This window comes from Entelurus aequoreus, linkage group LG14 (assembly GCF_033978785.1).
Source record: "Entelurus aequoreus isolate RoL-2023_Sb linkage group LG14, RoL_Eaeq_v1.1, whole genome shotgun sequence".
NCBI classification, from domain to species: domain Eukaryota; kingdom Metazoa; phylum Chordata; class Actinopteri; order Syngnathiformes; family Syngnathidae; genus Entelurus; species Entelurus aequoreus.
The window spans coordinates 38,274,624-38,296,475 of record NC_084744.1 but is presented as its reverse complement, the minus strand read 5'-3'; the positions used below and the strand labels follow the sequence as shown (position 1 = coordinate 38,296,475).

The 21,852-nt window shown below is 40.5% G+C and overlaps 1 protein-coding gene across 2 annotated transcripts in view; it reads right to left on the bottom strand.

The window, feature by feature from the left end:
- scn1laa (sodium channel, voltage-gated, type I-like, alpha) overlaps positions 1 to 21,852 on the bottom strand; it is a 176,159-nt gene that overhangs the window by 101,447 nt on the left and 52,860 nt on the right. Inside the window, exons 2-6 of one of the 2 annotated variants that reach the window (XM_062069823.1) lie at positions 14,217 to 14,533; positions 12,335 to 12,453; positions 11,194 to 11,283; positions 10,999 to 11,127; positions 10,148 to 10,239 (exon numbers count right to left, since the gene is read on the bottom strand). In XM_062069823.1, coding sequence (XP_061925807.1) covers positions 10,148 to 10,239; positions 10,999 to 11,127; positions 11,194 to 11,283; positions 12,335 to 12,453; positions 14,217 to 14,480 — 694 coding nt within the window. In that variant the 5' untranslated portion in view covers positions 14,481 to 14,533. Of the gene's footprint in view, positions 1 to 10,147; positions 10,240 to 10,998; positions 11,128 to 11,193; positions 11,285 to 12,334; positions 12,454 to 14,216; positions 14,534 to 21,852 lie in introns of those variants that run through there. The other variant, XM_062069822.1, reaches the window with a different exon arrangement.

The following is a 21,852-nucleotide window of genomic DNA, read 5'->3' as shown; positions in this document are numbered from 1 at the left end:
CTGAACCGGCACCTGTAAATATGCGTTCGCCAGATCTAATTTGCTGAAACGCTGCCCCCCTGCTAGCGATGCGAAAATATCTTCTATCCTCGGAATGGGGTAGTGTTCAGCACAAAGCGCGGGATTCAAGGTCACTTTAAAATCTCCGCATATACGTACTTTCCCATTTTTTTTTATAATGGGTACAATTGGAGTAGCCCATTCACTAAACTGTACTGGAGACAGTACGCCCCCCTGTTCCAAACGCTCTAATTCCTCCTCCACCTTCGGCCGAAGTGCATACGGCACCGACTATGCTTGGAAGAACTTTGGGTGATGCACCGGCTTGAGGGTTAATGCCACCTCAAAGCCCTTTAGTGTACCTAGACCTTCTTGGAACACCCTGGCATGGCTGTCTAGTACTGTCGCCATTGTGCGCTCTACCTGTATGGGATGTGTAGCTCGAACAGTTTTAATCATTGTCCAATCTAACTTTACTTTTCGCAACCATTCTCGTCCAAAAAGAGAGAGAGCGTCACCCTTAACCACATACAGGGGGAGACGTGCCCGTTGTTTGTTGAGACGCACGTCTACTTTTATTACCCCCAAGGGTGTCATAACCTGGCCTGTATATGATCTCAACAGTAGGTTGGTGGTACGGAGGCGTAACTGGCTAAATTTAGCATTGTACAGTTTTTCTGAAATGATCGACACTGCCGCACCTGTGTCTAACTCCATTTCTATAGTTTGTCCCTCCACTTTGGGTCTAACCCAGATAATCGCTGACGCAGCGCTATCAAGTTTAACACTTTTTTCTACCTCCACTACATGTAAGCCTCCCACCCCATCTGAATCTGTTGTCTCTGGGTCGCTGGGCTTAGTCTCCGCCTCTACCTGATCGACCCTCTTTTTGAATTTTCCTTTTGTTTTCTGTCCCTTTTTAACCACAAAAAAAATGTGTTGTCTTCGGTCCCCCTTTATCCTCCCTGCACATACGAGCTATATGCCCCCTTTTTCCACAATTGTGGCAGGACTGGTCCTTGTAAAAACATTCCTCCATTTTGTGATTTACTCTACCACAGGGGTCACCAACGCGGTGCCCGCGGGCACCAGGTCGCCCGTAAGGACCAGATGAGTCGCCCGCGGGCCTGTTCTTAAAAATAAAAAATAAAAAATAAAAAATAAAATTTAAAAAAAAAATTTTTTTTTTTTTTTTTTTTTTTTTTTAAATTAAATCTACATAGAAAAAACACAAGATACACCTTCAATCAGTGCATCAACCCAAACAACCTCCCCCATGCACACTCATCCACACCCACTCACACAAAAGGGGTTATTTCTTTCTGCTACCAATATTCTGGTTCCCACAACATAGACAACGCATCTGCAAGGGACACAGTCCCTGAAGCACACATGATTGTATAGGCTGCTGGTCCACTAACATTTTCATTAATTACTATTTTTTATGTAATTATTTTTATATTGTTGTACTTTCTTTTTTATCCAAGAAAATGTTTTTTATTTATTTATCTTATTTTATTTTATTTTTAAAAAAAGGGCCTTATCTTCAACAGACCAGTTTGTCAATTAAATTAGATTTGTTTAAAGGGTTTTTTAAACTAGGCCCAGTCCAGATAATGTCCAAGTCGGACTCAGCAACACACACCTTCATTCATGTACACAGAAAAAAATTAGGGAACACAACAGATTGCATATAATTTATAAACAAAATTACATTTTCAAAATAAGCATTTATGTACAGTCCATATTATGTCCAGGTCACTCAAATTAGGGAACACAACAACAGATATCATATAATCTATGAACATAATTATACTTTCAAAATAAGCCTTTGAGGACTTCTCATCTTTTTTTAAATGTTTTTTGGCATCATTATCGTTTTCAACCATGTAACTTTCTAAAGTTAGAAAATACTGAATAAATGTTTTAAAGAAAGTAATACTAAGTGAATATCTGTTTTTGGCCTTAAAAATAAACATTTTACCGAGTACTATAATTAAATTGACTAAATCATGATTGTCAATGAACTCTCCTAAAATAACAGACACCACATTAAGCTTCATAAACAAACCAATCCTTAAACACATTTTTTCAACTTCCACCCAAAACAAAGACACAATATGACAATACCAAAACAAATGCAGGGTGGATTCAGGCTCCTGACAACAAAATCGGCAATCATCTGACTCTGTCATATTCCATAATTTTAACATTTTTCCTGTGGGTAAGAAGTTCTAAATAATTTTAATTTGAAAATAACGATTTTGCACATCGATAGTGGTTTTATAGATTAGTTTGAATATGGCATCCCATGGCAACGGGCAGTCAAAAAAGTCCTCCCATTTTCCATTTGTGTTGTGTGAGGCAGCCTTCAAAGAATTCTTTATTAAATAAAAATTATATATTTTTGTATTTATTTTAGTTCCTTTTTGCCAACTACAATTTCTTATTAGAGGTTTACAAACTAATAATTTAGTAGTTCCATAATTAATTATTTGTTTCCATCTTTTCCCAATTACTCCAGTTAGTTGATAAAATGAAAAGCTTGAGCAAGCATCACCATACATAGCTCTAAATTCATCATACTTCATAATTTTACCATTCTCATTGATAATATCATTGACAAAAATTATTCCTCTTTCAAACATATTTTTCCAAAAGAAAGGCTTTCCATCTATTACAATATTAGAGTTCATCCATATTAACTGCTGCAAAATATCGTCTCTTTTTTCTGGCACATAAAATTGAAAACACCACTATGAGTGGATTGTTTCCTTTATGAACCCCGCCATGTTTCCCAGCAGACTCTCTGGGAGGGGATCACTTGTAAAAAAGGATACAATTTATTTTGATACAGTACATGTTTTTTGTCCAACAGGACATTTGTGTACCACTCAATGTTTAAATACATCTTTGGAACAATTGATGCTTTTAAAGACAGACACATAGCTTCAAGGTTGAGAAGTTTCAGGCCCCCATATTCATACTCTTTGTACAAAACCTTTCTTTTAATCTTTTCTGGTTTGCCGTTCCAGACAAAATCGAAGACCCTCCGCTCATAAATCTTAAAAAAGTTTTGTGATGGAGCTGGTAATGACAAAAACTAATAAATAAATTGAGGAATAATTAACGAGTTGGCAATAGACATTTTACCATACAAGGTTAGGGATTTCCCTTTCCATAATTGCATAATTTTGTCCAGCTTTCTTAGTCGATTATCATAATTTACTGAGCCTAGATCTTCCAGATTTTCTGGGACAACAACACCGAGTATGTTAACTGGTCCATCTGTCCACAAAACAGGCACTTTGCATTCCATTCGAAAGGACGTTCCCTTTAGATTTCCGATCCTTAACATTTTACATTCATCATAATTAAGCTTAAGGCCAGATTGCTGTGAAAATATGTCCAAAAGATTAAGAAGGTTCCGCAAACAATGAGGAAAAATCTTATCTTTGTGAATCAGCCTTTTCTGACATGAACTTCATCAAGAACAAACACAGAACACGCCTCACTGATGCACATCTGCAAGACTCACTCAGAGTTGCAGTGTCAAGTTACACACCAGAGTACAACACACTAGTTAACAGCATGCAATGCCAGGCTTCCCACTAACTGACAAAGAAACAGATAACAGATTTGGTGTCCAGTTCAAAGTGTGACATGATTTAAAATTTTGAGAGTTTACTTTTGTATTTTACATGAGTTATTATTTGTACAAACATGGTGCAAAGTAATTCATGATTTGTTAAAAAATTTTAGTGGCTAGCTAGTTAAAATGGGATATTGTGATTTCACAAGACTGTCTTAGAAGTGATCATTTGAAAATGTTCAATTTGAAAAATGTGCACTTAGAGAAAATATAAAAATAAAGTGTTGCATATTGATCATCTGTTTCTATATATATTTATTGTGAGAAATCATTAAGATGATCAGTGTTTCCACAAAGATAAATATCATTAATTATTAATAATAACAGAGTTAAAGGTAAATTGAGCAAATTGGCTACTTCTGGCAATTTATTTAAGTGTGTATCTAACTGGTAGCCCTTCGCATTAATCAGTACCCAAGAAGTAGCCCTTGGTTTCAAAAAGGTTGGTGACCCCTGCTCTACCACAACGAGTGCATTTACGGCCCGGTGGCAAGGAGAGAGAGACAGCGTTCACCTTCTGTGAGCTACTAAGCTGTTGAGATTCTCGTGCCACTGTTTCTATTGAAACTGCTAATTCAACTGCTCTTTGGTATGTTAAATTCTTCTCTGTTAACAGCCTCTTTTTAATCGACTCACTGTTCAACCCACACACTAACCTGTCTCTTAGTGCATCCTGCAGGTAAGCTCCAAATTCACAGTGCTCTGATACTTTTTTTAGATCTGTTACATACTGTGTAATAGTTTCCCCCTCCCCCTGATCTCTCTTATGAAACCTATATCTCTCCGCTATCACTATGGGCTTTGGGGAGAAATGTGCTTGCAACAATGTCACTACCTCATCATACGTTTTCGTGCCTGGCTTCTCTGGGGCGATGAGGCTGCGCAGTAGACCGTACGTCGCCGGTCCCATCACGCTGAAAAACACCGGCAGCTTCCTCCTCTCATTCAGTCCATTTGCTGCCACAAAGTGCTCAAACCTCTCCACGTATGTCGACCACTGCTCCGTCGACTCATCAAAGGTGTCCATCTGTCCCAGGATGCCCGCCATGCTCGCTGGTCGTCCCGACGTGAGCCGTACCCCCGCTGCTATGCGAAGCTAACGCTAACAAAGCTAACGCTAACAAAGCTAAGCAAACGCTAGCCGTCGATAAACTCTGCGGATTCGCCGCCACCCGCCTTCTTAATCCGTCGGCAGGCGCATCCGTGCTCGTCGCCAATTACTGTATACTGACTGTTAGTCGGTAACACTTACAGTCATACTCATATTTCACCTTATCACTGTAATCACGAGAGCCGAGTCGGGAGCTGGTGTAGACGTTAGACAGCTTTATTTCCACACACAGAACGGAAGTCCAACCCAACATATATAAACCCACCTGGCCCTCCCCCTGGTGGTCACTGCGTGTAACCATGCAGACAACACATAAAGCTCAATACACAACAAGTCCCATCTTAAAACTCATTTGTATACTCTCGCTTTTAAATAGACCCCCTTTTTAGACCAGTTGATCTGCCGTTTCTTTTCTTTTCTCCTCTACTCCCCTCTCCCTTGTGGAGGGGGAGTAACACAGGTCCGGTGGCCATGGATGAAGTGCTGGCTGTCCAGAGTCGGGACCCGGGGTGGACCGCTAGCCTGTGCATCGGTTGGGGACATCTCTGCGCTGCTGACCCGTCTCCGCTCAGGACGGTTTCCTGCTGGCCCCACTATGGACTGGACTTTCGCTGATATGTTGGATCCACTGTGGACTGGACTTTCACAATATTATGTCAGACCCACCCGACATCCATTGCTTTCGGTCTCCCCTAGAGGGGGGGGGTTACCCCCATATGCGGTCCTCTCCAAGGTTTCTCATAGTCATTCACATCGACGTCCCACTGGGGTGAGTTTTTCCGTGCCCGTATGTGGGCTCTGTACCGAGGATGTCGTTGTGGCTTGTGCAGCCCTTTGAGACACTTGTGATTTAGGGCTATATAAATAAACATTGATTGATTGATTTGACCCATCACCCTTGATCACCCCATGGGACGTGAGGGGAGCAGTTAGCAGCAGCGGTGGCCGCAACCGGGAATCATTTTGGTGATTCAACCCCCAATTCCAACCCTTGATGCTTGAAGCAGGGAGTTAATGGATCCCATTTTTATAGTCTTTGGTATGACTCGGCCGGGGTTTGAACTCACAACCTACCGATCTCAGGGCGGACACTCTAACCACTAGGCCACTGAGTAGGTATTACACTTTAGCAAATAAGCTAACCTAGGATGATAGCCTGTTAAAATGTAACTGTAATGTCATTGTGGCTATTGTAGTGATGCTAACGTTTATGTCCTTTTGTCCCACTCCTTACTGCATGAGTAGAATAGACTAAAAGCCTTTATTGTCAATGTCATCGCAGTTAACACAGAAATTAAGTGCCATACAAATCAAAATACCTAAAATATAAAAAGTCATAAAAACAGTCACACACTCATATTAAAAAAAATGCACGTTACCATATTGCGTATATATTATTTCAAGAGTTTAGTATTTGCAAGAATAGTAACATTCGAAAGTGTCTAATTCCAGAATGTCATGGAACTTTGAGTAATTTCACAGAAAAAGGTAATGTCGCACGGCAGTAGGAAAATAAAAAGTTTATAGTATGCTAGTTTTTGTTTTTATTGCTCTTTACAAACCTAAAGTGTGGTTAACGTCTGGATCTGCAGGGGCGTACCAAGAGTTTTCAATAATGGGTCATTCCACAGACGGCTATTTTTATTATTTGCTGCACCTTGCCTTGGTAGACGATAACTCTCCCAGTCTGGCCAGGGGCCATGCAGGCACATGAGAGACGCTTGAGGACCAAAAATATCTTCTAAACCAGTGGTTCTTAACCTTGTTGGAGGTACCGAACCCCACCAGTTTCATATGTGCATTCACCAAACCCTTCTTAAGTGAAAAATAAATTGTTTTTTTCTTAATTTAATCTTAATTTATAGATAATAATCATGAAATTACGTTATTGTATTAAAGAAATACTAATAAAGATATATTTTACAAACAGAAAGTTACAGGAATGTACACATGATCCCATGTTTACATCTCATTGTGCAACATGTGAATGTTTTAGTGGGAACTAAATGTGATATCTGAAAGGGGTACAAATTATTTCCAAAGCAGGACCCCCACCCAGACATACAACACTAGTACACAGCTCATGAAAAACAATATTTTCTGTTATTGTCATTGTAAGTGGGCCAAAACACTTACATTAGAAAATAATCTCATGGAAATGACTGCTGTCATTTGATTATAATAATAAAACATTTAACTTGTTATTTAGTCAGGTTTGGGACAGGTGTGCTGCAGATGTGCTGCAGGTGTGCTACAGTGCATGTGCACGTCTGACGTCGCTCACATGTGCTCCACTGAATGCTCAAGGAGTTTTTACGTTTGCTCACGCATATGGTAAATTAGAGGGAACATTGTTTGGGGGTATCCATAATACGTCGATAGCGAGAAGTTTTTATTTACACGATTAGTCGGGTGTGTCTTGACCTCTGGCGAACCCCTGAGGCCGACTCACCGAACCCCTAGGGTTCGATCGGACCCAGGTTAAGAACCACTGTTCTAAACCATCTGATAATAAATGACAGGGCGCTTTACAACTTATTCCCAGCCCTTTCCTGCTGCGTCACACCATAAACAATGTATATGGGGAAATGTCTCTATGTAATTTGTCAGTGTCTGGTGGTGTGCTGGTATATGTGACGCTACGTTGTTAAGCAGAGGATGAGGAATTGATCCATGGCCATGATTGGGTCAATTAGTGGAATAAAGTCCAATGTCACATAGTAATTTACTTTATTTGAATGTATTTTTAAAAATATTTTTTGTGTGTTAATTTCCCACCAAACACAAATGTCTAGCATTAAAACAAACTATTTGTTTGCCCTGTATTTCTATTACTCCAAAACGTAAACAAAAAAATATAAGTACATTATAATAATGACAAAAATACATTCAGATTAAAGTTAAATAGTATCACAATCTGGGCTCTTCAGTGGGCTAGTTTGGCCTAAAAGGTCCACGGCCAAATTTCTGTCCTAGTTGGTTGTGATACACAACATCTATCATCTCAGGGCATTCAACCGATCGCAACTGGACTTAGAAGACGTTTCACCTCTCATCCGAGTAGGCTTCATCAGTTCATGCACATAGACTTAGATTGGTCAGAACTAGTCTAGGGGCCGGTGCCAATACCTCAGTAGGCTTCATCAGTTCATGCTCATAGACTTAGACTGGTCAGAGCTTGTGCGAGACTTAAATTGGTCATATCTAGTCTGGCGGCTGGTGCCAAAACCCTAAATACCTATACTCCAAAACCAGGAGGGTGTGCATGGGCAAGGATGGTTTTGCCTTATCGTGGTGAGCAAAACAACTGTTTTGATGCAAACAAGCAATCCTAACTGTCAAAGCCAGCGACAGTCATTAAAGTGTAATTTCCCCTCATTAGCATTGATGTATTGTGTGGCAGAACGATTGCTGTGGATCGTCTACTACCAGTCCAAAATAGTCTGAATCACCCACGTTAGCATTATATTTAGTTTAAACAAATGGCACAAATTGCACTCTGGTCAGCTTCTGTGACCACAATGTTTCTAACTCCTGTTATTTGTTGGAGGCTAAATTGCAGAGTCTTTTAGGAATGGTTGAAAGGACAGTGTTGTATGTGGGAGACTGGTGGTGTCGCAGACCACTTCCTCTGTTCAGGGATGGTTTTTCAACCTTGACAAACACAGCTTCCCTCAATCCTCTTTCACACAATAAAGTACTATCTATCTATCTATCTATCCTCCCTGTCCAGAATTTGTACATTTTTGTTGTCAAAGGCGTGTTGTTTCTCCCTGAGGTGTAGAGACCGCTGACTCTTGGCCTGAAGAGTTTGCCCATCTACGCTGTGCCATGCGTCGGCTTAGTGGTTGTTTTGTTTCCCCAATATTTGAATCAGTGCATTCATCATTACATACAGTAATGATACAGTAGCATACACCAGATTGTTTTGTGGGTGTGGGGTGTCCGGTCTTTAGGATGCACCAGTCTCTGTCTTAGGGTGCCTGTTTTGAAGTGTACTGGGATGATGTGTTCTCAGATAGACCTGATACATATGGAATGACAATATGTTTTAGTCTGTCACCTTTTTCCTCCTCATCCACTCTGTTCTTGGTATTTCTGAAACAGGATGCACTTTGCACAAACGACCAGCTGGGGTAACCACAGGTTTTGAGGGGTTCCCTCAAATGCCTATGCTCTTTTTCTATGGACTGTGGCCTGGTAGGACCACTATCAGCTCTGTGTTGTAGGGTTTTGATAACGCCCAGTTTGAGTTCCAGTAGGTGGTGTGAGTCAAAAACTAGGTATTCAGCATATGCTATTTCAGCAAAAGCTGTAACTTTTCCTTAACACTACATACTTTCAATTCATGGCAATGTTTCACAGACAAAAACATGGTTAGTAGCAAACCTTTACATGGAGGACATGGAAAAGAGAGCTCTGAGCTCTTTTAACGGAACAGCACCAAGTGATTGGTCCAGATATGTGGATGGCACATGGGTGAATATCAGAAACCAAGAAGTGCAAGCCTTCACTGAGCACATTAACTCATGTGGACAAAAACATCAAGTTCCCAGGTGAGGATGTCAAAGACAGTAAGTTGCCTTTTTTGGACTGCAAGTCCACATTAGAGAAAACAGCCATTTAGCCTCCAACAAATAACAGGAGTTAGAAAGGTAACCAGAATGCCATTTGTGCCATTTGTTTACAACTGAATGGAATGCGGTTATTCAGACTATTTTGGAGTTGTCGATCCACAGCAATCGTTCTGCCACACATACTTCAATGCTAATGAGGGGAAATGACACTTGAACGACTGTCGTTGGCTTCGACAGTTAGGATTGCTTGTTTGCATCAAAGCAGTTGTTTTTTCCTCACTACGATAGGGCAAAACCATCCTTGCCCAGGCACACCATCATAGTTTTGGAGTATAAATATTTGGGGTATTGGCACCAGCCGCCGGACTAAATCCGACCAACCTAAGTCTATGAGCAAGAACTGATGAAGCCTACTCGGGTAGAGGCAAAACGTCTAACACAAACCAAACAGTTGCGATGGATTGAATGCCCTGAGATTTCAATTACCTGATGAATGACAACATTAATAAACAACATCTATCATGTTGGACAAGTGCAAAGTTACAGTACGTGTAGATCGAGTTTACAGTGCAGTAACACTTCTTGGAGTCACACACTCATTAGCATTAGAGCTATGGACACACAAAATGGTGTGTAATAATAATAGTTTTATGTAAGTCTATACAACTATGGACACACTGTGACCGCATACATACAGAAGCAAGTACTGTTACTAGCAAAACATACTAAGCATTACAGTTCAATACAATCCAAGACAAAGAGATGTGTGTATCTAATCTATTATATTGTGTAATTGTCATGGCTTACCTGGGATCACAGAAATAGCCTTGAAAGCTCTCAGTACTCTAAATGTGCGAAGGGCTGAAAAGTTTCCGAGGTTTACGAACTCGGTGACATACCTGCAATAAAACATACAACACATGTTTCTATGTAAGTATGGAGACATGTTATTCAGAAACCAAGTTGTGTGGTTCCCCAAGTTTATGTCCCATTCTTTAGACGCTGCCTCTTGGGAATTTCAATAAGAGACACGGTATCCATTTCTACAGTTAGACTTACACTTAGACTTAGACTTCCTTTTATTGTCATTCAAATTTCAACTTTGCAGTACAGATAAGAACAAAATGTCATTGCATTAGCTTATGGTAGTGCAGGATAAAAGAGCAATAAGGTGCAGATATCAATTACGCTGATAATACACACTTGTACATTGCTGATGTTACGTTGCATGTTTGTTCGCGTTTTGCCTTGAATTATAATGCTTAAAATTACACACTTCTCTATTTTTGCTCAAGATTGAGTACCTGAAGCCTGCCTCACACTTGCCATATATTATTGTAGGAATTCTACAGAATCAGCTGTACCAAATTCACTACATGCAAATACCATGAATTGTTAACGTGGACCCCGACTTAAACAAGTTGAAAAACTTCTTCAGGTGTTACCATTTAGTGGTCAATTGTACGGAATATGTACTACTGTGCAATCTACTAATACAAGTTTCAATCAATCAATCAATCAATCAATCAATCAATCAATCAATCAATCAATCAATCAATCAATCCATTAACATGACATGGTGTGTCACTTCCTCTGTGTGCAGCAGTAACATGCTAAAGTGATAACCATTTCATGCACTTGGGAGTGAAAATACTCACGCCATAACAATGACTGAGAAGTCCAGCCAGTTCCATGGATCTCTGAGAAAGGTGAACTTCCCTATGCAAAATCCCCGGGCTAAAATTTTAACCAGGGATTCAAACGTGTAAATTCCAGTAAATGTGTATCTATTGGAGACAAAAACAAATGTGTCATCATTACTATCAATATTTGTTTTACTGTGTGATACTTACTCCACATTCTTTGCCCAGTCAGGCTGCTTAGTTAGTGTCATAAATGCACAGTTGGTGAGGATAGTGCACATGATCACCACGCTGAACAATGTACACACAGAGGTCAAGAAAAAGTAGGTCATAAAATCACTATTGTGCATTCATCTACAGTCATATGGGGTTACATTTGCAATATCTGTGCAATACAACACAAAAATATACTGCATTGACAAATACAGTATATTAACAGCACAGCTGCAATTCATCTATTATACTCGACTCAACACAACTCAATCTGAAATGATTGTTTGATATGCTTTTGCTGCTAAATATTACAATTGTGTGTCCTGCACACACTAAGATTGAACAGAAATGTACTTTTTACCATTGTTATTTAAGCAACAATTCAGAAAGTGATTTAAATGGAAATGATGTATAATGTATCAAATACATTATCATTAACGTTTAAAAATGTGTGTCACTGAACTTTGAAAAAGCACAAAACTAACCTAAATCATAAAAAAACAAAACAGCTTGATTATTTTTCAAATACTGTATCCCAGAATTGGCATACAAGCAACTAAATACACAATCTGGCAATTCTTTAGCAGTGGAATAATTATATAATATAAGCAGCTCAGTGGTAATTATTTGGTGTTTTAAGTACTGGCACTGAGGCAGTTTTTGGTCATATACTCATCATTTTTGTCATGAAAAAAAAAAAAAGATTGATTCATTTGATTTGTATTTTGAAACTTAAAAACTAAGTTATTTTTCAGTGTCGAAGAACAATAACCAGATCTAAAAAAAACTGTTTATTTTTCATATTTAATACAACAATGAAAATTAACAGTCAGCAGAAATGATTTGTTAATTGATGCTTTGTTTTTCAGTTTAGATGTTTGTGTTTCAATTAATTTAAATAAACCAATTACCTTTTGTTTTTCAATTTCCATTCATAAAAAGACAATTAAAATGACTGAAACGTACATTGACCATTTCATTTTTTGTTTGTTTTGTATTTTAATTTTATAATGTTGCTAAATTAGAAACAATTGTTGCTGCAGATGTTGTATGGATGGCCCGTGGATATTGAGCACCTAATACCAACCTGCGAGGTAGCAAAGAAGATTCCGGTTAGTAAACATTCCAAAAAGGATATGAGTGAACCAAAATCCAAATAGATATTCTTCTAAGGGGGTTAAAAGGACTCAGGAGGTACAAGGCAGAAGCAGCGTTGAAACGGAAGATGACATTTCCTTTGTTTATTACTATAAAAGTCTGAGGGGAGACAAAAAGACAGAAGATGAATCATATCAGTACCAAAACTTAACCCGCTTGTTCAGACTCAACAATGACTGATCATATTTGCTCAATTGCTGATGTACGTCATATTTTTACTCTTTTATCCTTGTCCACTTTGACCCTTTTATCCTTGTCCACTTTGACTCTTTATCCTTGCCCACTTTAACTCTTTTATCCTTGCCCACTTTAACTCTTTTATCCTTACCCACTTTAACTCTTTTATCCTTGCCCACTTTTACTCTTTTATCCTTGCCCACTTTTACTCTTACCTTGTCCACTTTTACTATTTTAACCTTGTCCACTTTTACTCTTTTATCCTTGTCCACTTTTAATTTTATCCTTGTCCACTTTTACTCTTTAACCTTGTCCACTTTTACTCTTTTAACTTGTGTGTCCGTGTTCTAACTTGTGTGTCCCTGTTCTAACTTGTGTGTGTTCCCGTTCTAACTTGTGTGTGTCCGCGTTCTAACTTGTGTGTCCGTGTAAAAACCACCTGTGTCTCCATGTTTCGATTTGTGTGCGTGTAAACACATTGTGTCGGTCTGTGTTGCGTTGTGTGTGTGTCTATCTTGCAGTACCGCAGTGACATAACTATTCAATGAATTATGACATTTCAAGTCAAATGTATAAGTCTGGTAACGAGCAACAGTGTCACGCACCAACGGGTAACAAAAGGTAGCTAAATTCAGCCTGGTTAACTGTGTGTAAAAGGCCTACTAGCTGTGAGCATAGCAAAGGAAAGCTGAAGTTACAAAAAAAAATTGTTTCTACATGTATAACTGCAGCAAAAGTCACATGTAAAAAAAACACCAATTAAAGTTTTACTGATTGACAAAGTTGGACACGGACAAAGATTTTTGTACACACACCAATCAGGCACACGTATTTATTACCTTCTTGAGACCTCTGAAAATGCCTACCTCTATAGGACCACCCTTTCTAGATATACAGTATAAATATTTGTATTTACAACATTAATAATATATACATACTATGCAAATATAAAAAAGTTAAGCTTTGTCATTTTTACTTTTTATTTGTAATTGGTTTTTAATCTTCATTATTTACTTCAAGTAATTATAGAATTTCTCTATATAGACAATATATAATATTTTTTAGATACATTTTGGCCAAAGGGGGCGCATTTCAATTTATTACACACACTTGTTATTTCAGATGTTATGTTATGTTATTTTCATTTATTATGCGCCCCCAACCAAGTGTTACATCAGCCGAGTAGAGACAAGACAGAAACAGAGACTGAGACGCACAAAGGAATCTAGAACAAACATTTAAGACACACGATGAACATATGTTGACCAGAGGAGGAGCACTTCAAATTTTTACACACTTGTTATTTCATATGTTGACCAGAGGGGGAGCACTTTTAAAAGCGACACACAGTCATTTTGAAAAATCCCTCCTTTTTGGGACCACCCTCATTTTGACCAGCAGGGGTGCAAATGAGACGTTGTCTATTAGATGCAATGGTTTTCAGTATTGGGACCATAATTTCGTTCCTAACTTGTTCACCGGTGCTCCTATGGAAGCTACTTTTCCTTGTTGGTGTCTCAAGAAGGGTAGAAATACGAGAACACACACACACAGAAAAAAAACCGCATTTGCAATTTGTTTTGCTGCAATATTACTTATGTCTGCTTCTTGAAGCTAAATGAAACCATTGAGGATCCATTGGTTGACACTACTGAGAATAGTCAATTCACTTGAACTAAACATACTTTTTGATTGATGTAGTAAGGATCCAAGTCTTCCACGGGTGTGGACACCATTCCTTTGGGGACATCCCCGTATACCAGGGGGAGGGACTTGCCCGCTTCCAAGTCACGACTGGGCTTGAGGTCATCGTCATCGTTGCGCTTTTTCTTCTCCCCCTTCGGTTTTTTGGCGTTTTCGTCGGCGATCTGCTTCTCGATTGCGGAGAGGGACTCCCGACTAAAGCGGCGAAAGCTGTCTGGTCCCGGCGGTACAAGCAGCTGCGCCATCTTTTCATCCTGGACCTTCAGAGTGAACAGCTTGCCTTCCGCATGAGAAAGGCCTAAAGAAGGAAGAGTCTGATTTAATTTCAGCCAAAGAAAGAACCTCAGTGATTTTGTCTAGAACCGGCTTGTCCACATACAGAAACATTGAAGGAATACTTTATTGCATTTTGTATATTAAAAATTGCTAAACCAATGGTGGGGAGTAGGAAACTGAATTTACTTAAGTAACTTTTTGGATGAATTGTACTTGTTAAAGTAGTTTTAATCCAACATACATTTTACTTTTACTTGAGCATATTACAAAACAAAAACTGTATCTTGCTCTGTTAGATTAAGTTTCATTACGATGGCAGAATTTGTCATTTTTCTTTTTTTATCTATTGATGACTGCTTGCTCTATTGATCCAGCTTGCTTCTTAGTTAGTTCCTTTGCTAGCGGACACTATCCAATCACTATGTTTAGCAAATCCAACATAAACACTAATGACCTTTGACTCCAAACTAACCTTGTAAAATGTGAAATGAAGTTAGAAGAGGCACACACGTCAAAGTGTACCTCAAAAAACAGGAAAAATAAAATTGATATCATGAGCTGTCATCTGTGTCAGTAGAAATATTCACATTTCAGCTAACAGGAATTTCACTTCCAAGTAGAGAAAACATTTAAACATTAAGTTGCAAATGTTTTAGCTGCACATAAGCTAACATTAGCGCTGTTAATGTCCTAAATCAGTGGTTCTCAACCCTTTTTCATTGATGTACCCCCTGTGCACATTTTTTTAATTCAAGCACCCCCTAATCAGAGCAAAGCATTTTTGGTTGAAAAAAAGAGATAAAGAAGTAAAATACAGCACTATGTCATCAGTTTCTGATTCATTAAATTGTATAACAGTGCAAAAATATTGCTCATTTGTTGTGGTCTTTCTTGAACTATTTGGTTACCCATGTCTTGGGCACTACACCCCCATACCATCACAGATGCTGGCTTTTCAACTTTGCGCCTATAACAATGCGGATGGTTCTTTTCCTCTTTGGTCCGGAGGACACAACGTCCACAGTTTCCAAAAACAATTTGAAATGTGGACTCGTCAGACCACAGAACACTTTTCCACTTTGTATCAGTCCATCTTAGATGAGCTCAGGCCCAACGAAGCCGACGGCGTTTCTGGGTGTTGTTGATAAACGGTTTTCGCCTTGCATAGGAGAGTTTTAACTTGCACACACAGATGTAGCGACCAACTGTAGTTACTGATAGTGGGTTTCTGAAGTGTTCCTGAGCCCATGTGGTGATATCCTTTACACACTGATGTCGCTTGTTGATGCAGTACAGCCTGAGGGATCGAAGGTCACGGGCTTAGCTGCTTACGTGCAGTGATTTCTCCAGATTCTCTGAACCCTTTGATGATATTACGGACCGTAGATGGTGAAATCCCTAAATTTCTTGCAATAGCTGGTTGAGAAAGGTTTTTCTTAAACTGTTCAACAATTTGCTCACGCATTTGTTGACAAAGTGGTAACCCTCACCCCATCCTTGTTTGTGAATGATTGAGCATTTCATGGAATCTACTTGTATACCCAATCATGGCACCCACCTGTTCCCAATTTGCCTGTTCACCTGTGGGATGTTCCAATTAAGAGTTTGATGAGCATTCCTCAACTTTATCAGTATTTTTTGCCACCTTTCCCAACTTCTTTGTCACGTGTTGCTGGCATCAAATTCTAAAGTTAATGATTATTTGCAAAAAAAACTAATGTTTATCAGTTTGAACATCAAATATGTTGTCTTTGTAGCATATTCAACTGAATATGGGTTGAAACGATTTGCAAATAATTGTATTCCGTTTATATTTACATCTAACACAATTTCCCAACTCATATGGAAACGGGGGAGTGCGGGTACTAGACTGGCCTGCCTGTAGTCAGACCTGTCTCCCGTTGAAAATGTGTGGCGCATTATGAAGCCTAAAATACCACAACGGTGATCCCCAGACTGTTGAACAACTTAAGCTGTACATCAAGCAAGAATGGGAAAGAATTTCACCTGAGAAGCTTAAAAAATGTGTCTCCTCAGTTCCCAAACGTTTACTGAGTGTTGTTAAAAGGAAAGGCCATGTAACACAGTGGTGAACATGCCCTTTCCCAACTACTTTGGCACGTGTTGCAGCCATGAAATTCTAAGTTAATTGTTAGTTGCAAAAAATAAATAACGTTTATGAGTTTGAACATCAAATATCTTGTCTTTGTAGTGCATTCAATTGAATATGGGTTGAAAAGGATTTGCAAATCATTGTATTCAGTTTATATTTACATCTTACACAATTTCCCAACTCATATGGAAACAGGGTTTGTAGAAATTACTCACAATAAACAGTATTAATGATGCAAGGTAACAAAAATGCTAACATCCATCCATCCATCCATTTTCTACCGCTTGTCCCTTATGGGGTCACGGGAGGTACTGGAGCCTATCCCAGCTGCCCGTGGGCAGAAGGCGGGGTACACCCTGGACAAGTCACCACCTCATCACAGGGCCAACACAGATAGACAGACAACATTCACACTCACATTCACAGACTAGGGACCATTAGTGTTGCCAATCAACCTATCCCCAGGTGCATGTCTTTGGAGGTGGGAGGGGCCTATCCCCAGGTGCATGTCTTTGGAGGTGGGAGGGGCCTATCCCCAGGTGCATGTCTTTGGAGGTGGGACCCAGGTGCATGTCTTTGAAGGTGGGAGGGGCCTATCATCAGGTGCATGTCTTTGGAGGTGGGAGGGGCCTATCCCCAGGTGCATGTCTTTGAAGGTGGGAGGGGCCTATCATCAGGTGCATGTCTTTGGAGGTGGGAGGGGCCTATCCCCAGGTGCATGTCTTTGAAGGTGGGAGGGGCCTATCATCAGGTGCATGTCTTTGGAGGTGGGAGGGGCCTATCCCCAGGTGCATGTCTTTGGAGGTGGGAGGAAGCCGGAGTACCCGGAGGGAACCCACGCAGTCACGGGGAGAACATGCACACTCCATACAGAAAAACTCAGAGGCCGGGGATCGTACCCGGGACCTTCATATTGTGAGGCACACGCAATAACCCCTGTTTCACCGTGCTGCCCTAAATGCTAACATGAATACATTCAAACACTCAATATTTTTTCGACCAAAAAATGTCCGTTGTATGTTGTTATATTTTACAAAAAAAACTAAAATTTGGTTAATTCAGTGTTGTGTATAAGAAGTTTTGTGAACACATACAACTATATCGCCATAGTAACGATAACATGATGATGATAACGTTGCATCTCTACTTCAGTACAATTTTTGGCTACTCTACCCACATCGTAAATATGCTAAGCTAGCGACATCCCAGCTTTGTGTTACATAGAAAAGTAGTGATGTGAAACAGATAATATTTTTAAATCAGATTAATCAAAAAGGTATGAGGTAGATTATTTTTGATTGATCAGGATTACCCAAATATATTTATTCTATATTAATCATGTCTCATTTTGCATGGGCAACGAAAATCAAGACAGAAAGTAAGTGTGCGCTTTAATGTGTTTATCAAACTAAATCCTATAACTTAGAGCAGACCTGGGCATTCGGCGGCCGTGGGCCACAACCGGCCCTTTGTGCGTCCCACATCCGGCCCGCGTGAGGCCAATCATAAATTACAAAATACATTTAAAAAAGTATTATCTATGTCGAGTGTGCAATACAACGGTGCTGCTTTTGTTTTGAAAAGCGTTATTTGTATTACTTCTGTGTGGACGTATGCGTGTGTGTGATTGTGAGTGAATGTGAACAGCGGCAATCACAAATTACAAAATACATTTTAAAAAACATCTATGTCGTGCGTGTAATACAACTGCGCTGCTTTTATTTTTGAAAATTGTTATTTACGGACGTATGTCCGGGTGTAACTTGTGAGTGAAGGTGCACAGCGACAAGTGATGCCCAGTTACCACCGAGATGTCAGCTCACGCTAAAAAAAGAAAAGTTGATGACGAATGGCATGTTTCCAACAAGACATGGACTGCCAAGTATTTCTTAACAGAAATTAAAGGTAAAGCCGTGTGCTTAATTTGTGGTACACAGGTTGCTGTGTTTAAAGAATATAATTTGAATCGCCACTACACGACGAAGCAGGAGAAAAAATACCGCAATCTGTCCGATGAAGAGCGCGCAAGGGAGGCTGAGGCTTTGATGGTAAAACTGCAAACCCAGCAAGGACTTTTTTGCCATATTTCACACCCCCAGAGATGCAGCTGTCAGGACAAGTTTCGTCATTTCTCACAAAATCGCCAGAATAAGTAAAGCGTTTTCTGACGGAGAGTTTATTAAGGAGTGCTTATTGGTCTCTGCTGCGCTGATATGCCCCGAAACTTGGAGCTTCAGCTGAAGAACAGAACGGCCGACTTTGACTGTTTTTCGCTGGCTTTGGATGAGAGCTGCTATGTACGTGACACCGCCCAGCTACTCATCTTCTTATGTGGGATGTGGGAATAATTGACAATGTCAAATAAATCATTATTTTATTTTTAACAACATCTACCATGTTGCTCAGGTTGAAATTCAAATCTATTACTAGCTTCTCAACCAGATTTGTTGTAGTGAATTAAGTTAAAGCGTGGTGGGGGTCAATGATCACATGGCTAATTTTACTCAGCTCAAGGGTAATATCTTCATCACAGATCGATCCTCTGTGCTTTGAAACAAAGTGTAAACATTATTTTTCAATGTTTGTATTAAGAATCCTGCTCACTGGTAATAGTAGCAAATATGAAAGCTCAAAATCATACTTGATCCTCTTTGAAGTCATCCAGTTTAATTCATGAAAGGTCAAATGTCGAGAAATATCATTCAAATGTTTTTTTAATGATAACTAATGATAGCTTAAATCAAAGGTCAAGTCATGATGTCTCATGTCTGCATTCATTATTGACAATTATCACCCATTTTTGGAATGTGTGGTTCTATTCTATTATATGCCAAAGCAAGAATCCAACTGATTAAAAAATGCTTTTGACTTCAGATGGCAGATGTCAACCATGTAATGACCTGTCATGACAGGTTGGAATTTGTTTAATGTTTTCCCGAATGTATATTTATTTCTGTCATCAGCACTTCTTCCTCTTTTTTTTTCTTTTCAAAATTCTTGTTTGAGTACTGCGCCTACAACTGACAATCAGCAGCCACATCTGTCACTGATTGTCAATCAGGAGACTTTTCATGCCCAGTGTCATCCCCGAATGACTTCTGATTCTCGTTGCTTCTGTGGGTTTTGCCTGTGTTGGTTGTATGCAGCCATGTGCACGCAGCACACTATTGCACTTGCATATCTTCGTTCTCCATTCAGCTTTTGCCTTCTGCCTTGTTTGATTCACCTGTTGTCCACTACCTTGACCACGGTGGTGCTCCCTCAATGTTCCTAATAAAACGACTTAACCTGCCCATCATCTACATGCAGTTACACAAAACAAAAACCTCAGTTTTTGTTGTTTTATGAAAACCAACACAATATTGCAAATTTGTCTTAAGTACAAAAATGTATCTAAGGTACAAAGCGATGTCAACGAGCTCCATGAACAGATTATCAAGGGTGTACAAAAATATGTCAAAAATCTCAGAGAACAGATTGTCAGAGAGAGAAAAAATATGGTGATAAAATGACAGAAATTGAGAAGAAATGGAGATTCTCAGTGAAGACAACACAGCATCAAGACAAGAGATGGAGAAGCTGGAAGAGGAGAATGCAACAATGCACCAACGGTTGAATGCCAAGCAGCAAGACAACACCCATTGGGACAACAGCAGTGTTGTGGAGAACATTAAAAATGAGATAGCAGCATTGAGATAGCTACTGTTGGTGTGCATGCCAGGCAACAAGATAACACTGGTTTGCAGAACTTGAAAGAGGAGATGGCTGAATTGAGCCAACAATGGGAGTTTTCTTCGAGGGCAGTGTAAGAGCAGAGTTCATTCATGCCAATAAAATCCCGGAGGACACACCAAGGGCTCCTGGCTCTCCTTGGAACATCATCCCATATGCCTCCACTTGTATGGTTCTTGAGCCTCATGCAAGAGTAGCGGGTAACAGAATGTCTGGGTTTTCATCATCTTGGGGAAAAGAAGTATGGCTCACCAGGATCCCCTCAACTGGTGAGCCTGATCTTTTGGTTTCGCCGGACAGTTACGGAGGATATGCCCGGCTAGACCACAGTAGAGACATAGGCGGTTCCTGTACCTCCTCTCCCTTTCCTCCATGGTCAACCGGGTCCTTCCCAACTGCATGGGTTCGGGAGCAGTCATCGTGGTGGGTGGAGGCCGGAATAGTTCGGCTGAGGTCTTGAAGGCGGGTTGGAGTTGAACCCTGGGAGTGACGTTCGCGGCTCCCTGAGCACGCTCGGCTGCACGTTCAGACAGTGTCTGGGTCGAATAGGAGTGCCAATTCGATGAGACTTTGGCAGGATTTGGGTCCGTCCCTTAGTAGTCCATCCTTAATCTCCACGGAGAGCCCCCGACAGAACGCGCTCTGGAGCGCCCGGTCATCCCAACCACTGTCAGCTGCCAGGGTGTAGACCCTCCAGGGTGTAGGCCGCCACGGAGCAAAGTCCCTGCTGGATGGAGTGTAGACGTCCCGCGGCGTCTCCCCCATCCTTGTGGTGGTCGAATACAGCCCGAAATTTGGCACGGAAGGCAGCGTAGCCCTAGCTCAAGTTCACGGTCCTGTCCACGGTGGCCGTAGCCCATTTGAGTGCTGGTCCGGTAAGCAGAGCGAAAATTAAGGCGATCCTAGCCCCATCAGTGGAATAGCGTGAGGGATGGTGTCGAAAAATGATCGCACTGCACTAGAAATCCCCTACACAGTTCAAAGTCACCCTCAAAGTGTCTAGGGCTGGCAATCTTGGGTTCCCGTTCCAGACTGCTGTGCTCAGGTTCCTGGACTGGGGAAACAAGCTGGTGAGCTGCGGGTTCTGAACTCGTGCCAGGACAAAGGCTGTCCAACCTTGAATGCAGTCGGGTGAATGCTCTCTCCAAGTTGTCTTCTAGTGCAGAAAAACGAACCTGATTGTGAAAATGGAGCTAAAGATAGGCAGGTCAGAAGTTCTGGGGGATTGGGTCTGGAACGTGCCGGTGTCGCCTGGTTCCGACATGTTTTGGCCAGAACGTACTGTTATGTACAGGGAAAGGGAAGGAGGCGACCCCAAGGCAGAACTGCAGTTTACCAGGTTTATTGAAACCTTTGATGAGTGTGTGGAGTGTGTATGCAACTGTAAGTGAATGGGTGCAGACAATGTGTAGAATTAACCGTGTAAGTTGGTTGTCTGTGAGTGTTGGATGGATCTGTCGTCGAATCAAGGGGGCAAGGCAAAGAGGCAGTCCGTA